Genomic DNA, 6,136 nt, shown 5'->3' on the forward strand with positions numbered 1-6,136 from the left:
AAACTCTGACAAAGATGACCCATAAAACTACTTACCATAGAGCCCCAAAAAAAAAACCCACTACTGAAAACATAAAATCATGGAACCACTGGAAAACAAAGAAGGAAATCTTGGAAAAGAAAGACAAAGAAAACTACGGAAAACAAAGATAAAGGCAGTAGAAACTACAGAAAACAAAATCCACGGAATTCACGGAAAACAAAGACCGAGAAAATAACGGGAAACGAAGTCAGAGGAAACCACGGGAAACACAGACCGATGAAACCACGGAAATGAAAAAAAAACAACTAGAAAACGACGGAAAACTAAAAAAAAAACAAAAAAACGAACAAAGCAAACAACGGAAAATCAAGACCGAGGAAATCACGGAAAACAAAAACAATGGTAAAACGGAAGACAAAGACAGAGAAAACCACGGAAAACATAGACCTAAGAAATCAAACCAGGGAAAAAAAGACAGTGGAGACAAAAAATCAACTACCCACACTGCGATTCGATGACTACGATAGACAACAATGAGTGACTCACACCCTAGACTGTAACAGTAGGTAGTCAGCGTGATTTAAATAAGATACGACTAACCTTTCAACAACTACATAAGTGTGACATTTAATTTATTTAAAACAACTTTAACTCTTTTTTTAAACTGATTGACATTTATATTCAACGTAGCGATTTAGATTGTAAAAGTAACGACTGCTAGATGGTGCGTTTATATAAAAAATGTGTGTATTCAGATGTTGTGTTTATTTTCCGTTTTTTTGTCTATTCAAATGTGTTTATTTTGCGCGTTTATATTTTTTCTACTGTTTATTTTATTTCATGTTTTTGAGTTTATTCAAATGTATTTATTTCGTGTGTTTATATTTCCTCTACTGTTTTCTTTTTTTTTCGTGTGCTTATGTTCATTCAAATGCCGTGTTTATTTCACATCTTTATGTTTATTTAAATGTGTTTATTTCATGTGTTTAAGCGATACTTAACCAAAAACAATTGATTAAAAAAAAACAACAGAGCTTGATTTTATGTTTTTTTTCAAATTATATGTTTATTCAACAGGTGTGTTAATGTCATGTTTATGTTTATTCAAATGTGTTAATTTCATACATTTACGTTCATTCATATGTTTCTTTAATGTCATGTGTTTATGTTTATTTAAATGTTGTGTTTAATTCATGTGTTTAAGCCACAGCGTTGCAGCACCCCGAGACGTTGGTGGAGCCCACATACCACTCAGCGTTACAGCCACCACAGTAGTTGGACCTGAAGGAAAACATAACATTAGAGATTGTCTAATTTACTTAATTAAGTTTTTTTTTTAAGTAGTTGGACCTGAAGGAAAACATAACATTAGAGATTGGCTAATTTACTTAATTAGGCAAATTGCAGGTTTTTTTAAGAAGTTGGACCTGAAGGAAAACATAACATTAGAGATTGGCTAATTTACTTAATTAAGCAATTTCAGTTTTTTTTAAGTAGTTGGACCTGAAATAAAACATAACATTACAGATTGGCTAATTAACTTAATTAAGGAATTTCAGTTTTTTAAGTAGTTGGACCTGAAAGAAAACATAACATTACAAATTGGCTAATTTACTAAATTAAGTAGTTTCAGTTTTTTAAGTAGTTGGACCTGAAGGAAAACATAACATTAGAGATTAGCTAATTTACTTAATTAAGTAATTTCAGTTTTTTAAGTAGTTGGACCTGAAGGAAAACATAACATTAGAGATTGGCTAATTTACTTAATTAAGCAATTTCAGTTTTTTTAAGTAGTTGGACCTAAAGGAAAATATAACATTAGAGATTAGCTAATTTACTTAATTAAGCAATTTCAGTTTTTTTAAGTAGTTAGACCTGAAGGAAAACATAACATTAGAGATTATCTAATTTACTTAATTAAGCAATTTCAGTTTTTTTGAAGTAGTTAGACCTGAAGGAAAACATAACATTAGAGATTAGCTAATTTACTAAATTAAGCAATTTCAGTTTTTTTAAGTAGTTAGACCTGAAGGAAAACATAACATTAGAGATTAGCTAATTTACTTAATTAAGCAATTTCAGTTTTTTTTAAAGTAGTTGGACCTGAAGGAAGACATAACATTAGATATTGGCTAATTTACTTAATTAAGCAGTTTCAGTTTTTTAAGTAGTTGGACCTGAAGGAAGACATAACATTAGAGATTAGCTCATTTACTTAATTAAGCAAATTTCAGGTTTTTTTAAGTAGTTGGACCTGAAGGAAATCATAACATTAGAGATTAGCTAATTTACTTAATCAAGCAATTTCAGTTTTTTAAGTAGTTGGACCTGAAGGAAAACATAACATTGGAGATTAGCTAATTTACTTAATTAAGCAATTTCAGTTTTTTTAAGTAGTTGGACCTGAAGGAAAACATAACATTAGAGATTGGCTAATTTACTTAATTAAGCAATTTCAGTGTTTTAAGTAGTTGGACCTGAAGGAAAACATAACATTAGAGATTGGCTAATTTAATTAATTAAGCAATTTCAGTTTTTTTAAGTAGTTGGACCTGAAGAAAAACATAACATTAGAGATTAGCTAATTTACTTAATTAAGCAATTTCAGTTTTTTTTAATTAGTTGGAACTGAAGGAAAACATAACATTAGAGATTGGCTAATTTACTTAATTAAGCAATTTCAGTTTTTTTAAGTAGTTGGACCTGAAGGAAAACATAACATTAGAGGTTGGCTAATTTACTTAATTAAGCAATTTCGTTTTTTAAGTAGTTGGACCTGAAGGGAAACATAACATTAGAGATTAGCTAATTTACTTAATTAAGCAATTTCAGTTTTTTTAATTAGTTGGACCTGAAGGAAAACATAACATTAGAGATTGGCTAATTTACTTAATTAAGCAATTTCAGTTTTTTTAAGTAGTTGGACCTGAAGGAAAACATAACATTAGAGATTGTCTAATTTACTTAATTAAGCAATTTCAGTTTTTTAAGTAGTTGGACCTGAAGGAAAACAATTAGAGATTGGCTAATTTACTTAATTAAGCAATTTTAATTTTTTAAGTAGTTGGACCTGAAGGACAACATAACATTAGAGATTGGTTAATTTACTTAATTAAGCAATTTTAATTTTTTAAGTAGTTGGACCTGAAGGAAAACAATTAGAGATTGGCTAATTTACTTAAGCAATTTCAGTTTTTTACTTTCTCGTATATACGAAGTATAGAGAAAGTCTTGTAATCGTGCAAGAAAAAATCGAGATTTTTACAAATCTCGACGTTTTACACCTCACTGATAAGGTAAAACATAATTTTGCAATATTGTTTATATGTCTGTGTGACACCATTAAGTGCCGCACCGGGTGACACCCGACCTCGCTACGCCACTGCATTAGTTTGATCTGGACGAGAACAGGCATTTAGACATTGTTTTGCTTACTGTATAAATGTACTCAATATTTCATATAAATTGAGGACTGAAGCAACGATACATTTTGTAACTTATGATTAGTCTTTTAGAGTAGATTTTTAATGAAGAAGAACAAACGCTTACTAGGTTAAAGTAGATATTGCTATTTATATATTTGGTGCTTTTTATATCTTGTAATTAGGTTTTACAGTAATTTGACCTGAAGTGTAAAAAAAAAAAAAACAATTAAACAATGGTTACAGTAGATATTGTTGATTAATATATTTGTCACCGAACCAAAAACGTAGTGGTAGTGTCAATGAAATCTTGCCTAGAGTGTGCATGCAATAGGTGAGTACTACAGAGATGTTATACAGACCTGCAGACGGCACCTGCCACTGAGCACTGAGCGAACATGCACGGGTCAACAAAACAGTTGACTATGACGGACGTACACGCGGCTCGTGGTGAACCTGGGGTCAGGAGGATAAAGTACATGGTGAGTAGGTAGATATATCTGGGGTCAGGAGGTTAAAGTACATGGTGAGTAGGTAGATATACCTGGGGTCAGGAGGTTAAAGTACATGGTGAGTAGGTAGATATACCTGGGGTCAGGAGGTTAAAGTACATGGTCAGTAGGTAGATATACCTGGGGTCAGGAGGTTAAAGTACATGGTGAGTAGGTAGATATAGCTGAGGTCAGGAGGTGAGAGTACATGGTGAGTAGGTAGATATACCTGGGGTCAGGAGGTTAAAGTACATGGTGAGTAGGTAGATATACCTGGGGTCAGGAGGTTAAAGTACATGGTCAGTATATAGATATACCTGGGGTCAGGATGTTAAAGTACATGGTGAGTAGGTAGATATACACATGGTCAGGATGTTAAAGTTCATGGTGAGTAGGTAGATATACACATGGTGAGTGTGTAGATATACCTGAGGTCAGGAGGTTAAAGTACATGGTCAGTAGGTAGATATACCTGGGGTCAGGATGTTAAAGTACATGGTCAGTAGGTAGATATACCTGGGGTCAGGATGTTAAAGTACATGGTCAGTAGGTAGATATAACTGTGGTCAGAATGTAAATATATGCGTGGTAAGTATGTAGATATAGTACATGGTCAGTATGTTGATATAACTGGGGTCAATATGTAGATATACGCGTGGTCAGTATAAAAATATACATGTGGTCAGTATGTAAATATACACAGAGCCCCCCCCCCATGAAAAAGTCTACCTCCCCACCCCCACCCCCACCCCCCCGAAAATTTCAAGTGCCCCCCCCCCCCCGGAAGAAAAAAGTCTGGAAGAAACACAGAATATACACGAGGTCGATATGTAAATATACACGAAGTCAGTATGTAAATATACACGAAGTCAGTTTGTAAATATACACGAGTTCAGTATGTAAATATATACGAGTTCAGTATCTAAATATACATGTTAAAATACATGTGCTAACATGCAATAATTAAGTACATTAACATTTGGACATTAGCACACCAAGTAGTGAGTACACCAATATACTTTGAAACATTTACAGAACCTGTAGTAGGGGCGATCATCAAGTCAAGTTGTGAAATAAAGTCAAACTATTAATTTTTGCCCTTAAAATTATTTCGCTGGGTTCTCCTCCAAAGTTCACAAAGTGAAAATGGTTTTAAAAAATAATAATCATAAATCTAAAAAAATATAAAAATGTTATAACATTTTTGCACTTAGAAATAGACATTGAGTGTTTCATCCCACTTTCGTAACAACCCCCGTTCTTTCAATCTTTTCTCAAATCTTCATAAAGCTTCGAGTACTCAATCTTCAAGGACGTGACGTCATTAATAGCCGACCTGATTATTACAAAATATCAGTTACTTGTTTTCCTGGAAATTAACTTGAACGAAACTACTAGACACTTGGCCTCCAGACAACTACATTGATGAAATGTTTCTAATCTTTCATTTCAATATGATTTGAATCTTGCTAAATATATATATATATATATATATATATATATATATATATATATATATATATATATATATATATATATATATATAGGTGAATAAGAAACTAACACTACTTAAAATAGAAAATGTAAACCCTTGTAGAACATTAGCGTGGAAAGACAAATGTAATAGTAAATTATTACAATTGTATTCTGTAATACTAAATATGTGAATGACTGTATAAAAGTACCCTTTCAAACCTTACGATCTATGGTGCAGGTGAAGTAGAGTTCACTTAATTATGTGAAGGAATAGTGTGGTCAGCACTATGCCCAGTCGACTTTACTTTCCCTAACATCAGGCAGGAACGCATCAGAGCTCGGGGGGGGGGGGGTACTCTAGGACGTTTTACGAACTGGAACCTGGATTCGAACTTGTAACTTTCGGGTTAGCAGTCGCATGCACTACCATTCGACCACGCCGTCCCACGTATATTAGTAAAGCTGACGTACTTTTTTTACCCTTGTGGCTAGCGTTACGTACAAAGCAGAGTCACGGGCTATAAGATAAGGGCTAATACAAGTTTAGGGTTAGGGTAATGGTTTAGGAAATCACTTTCAGCGACGATAGCTGTACAATGATGAAGGTACGGCTAACCGACAAATAACCCATACAAATCAAAGCTCTTACCTTGTGAGTACTGAACTGATCCTAAGACCATCAAAAACGCGAGACACATAGAGACGGCTTTCATGTTTATAGTCAAGTACCTTGTCTTATCTTAAAGTAGAGTACAATCTTGGCTT

General features: G+C 33.2%; 1 protein-coding gene across 1 annotated transcript; it reads right to left on the reverse strand.

Moving 5' to 3' along the window:
• Nucleotides 1–1,057: 1,057 nt before the first annotated feature.
• LOC131929914 (uncharacterized) lies at nucleotides 1,058–6,127 on the reverse strand. Its single transcript, XM_059286299.1, has 3 exons — nucleotides 6,021–6,127; nucleotides 3,767–3,860; nucleotides 1,058–1,263 (listed from the first exon to the last, which is right to left on the reverse strand). The coding sequence occupies exons 1-3, from the start codon at nucleotides 6,082–6,084 to the stop codon at nucleotides 1,182–1,184; spliced, it is 240 nt and encodes a 79-aa protein (XP_059142282.1). The 5' UTR covers nucleotides 6,085–6,127; the 3' UTR covers nucleotides 1,058–1,181.
• Between the last annotated feature and the right edge of the window lie 9 nt (nucleotides 6,128–6,136).

Source organism: Physella acuta, unplaced genomic scaffold (genome assembly GCF_028476545.2).
Source record: "Physella acuta isolate Inbredline_101_S28 unplaced genomic scaffold, ASM2847654v3 ptg000096l, whole genome shotgun sequence".
NCBI lineage: Eukaryota > Metazoa > Mollusca > Gastropoda > Physidae > Physella > Physella acuta.

Excerpts from the sequence above, each read along its gene's own strand:
- LOC131929914 (XM_059286299.1), bottom strand. The coding sequence starts at position 6,084 with ATGAAAGCCGTCTCTATGTGTCTCGCGTTTTTGATGGTCTTAGGATCA. Across the intron at positions 3,861-6,020 it reads ATCAGTTCAGTACTCACAAG|GTTCACCACGAGCCGCGTGT; the intron begins GTAAGAGCTTTG and ends TCCTGACCCCAG. Across the intron at positions 1,264-3,766 it reads GTGGCAGGTGCCGTCTGCAG|GTCCAACTACTGTGGTGGCT; the intron begins GTCTGTATAACA and ends GTTTTCCTTCAG.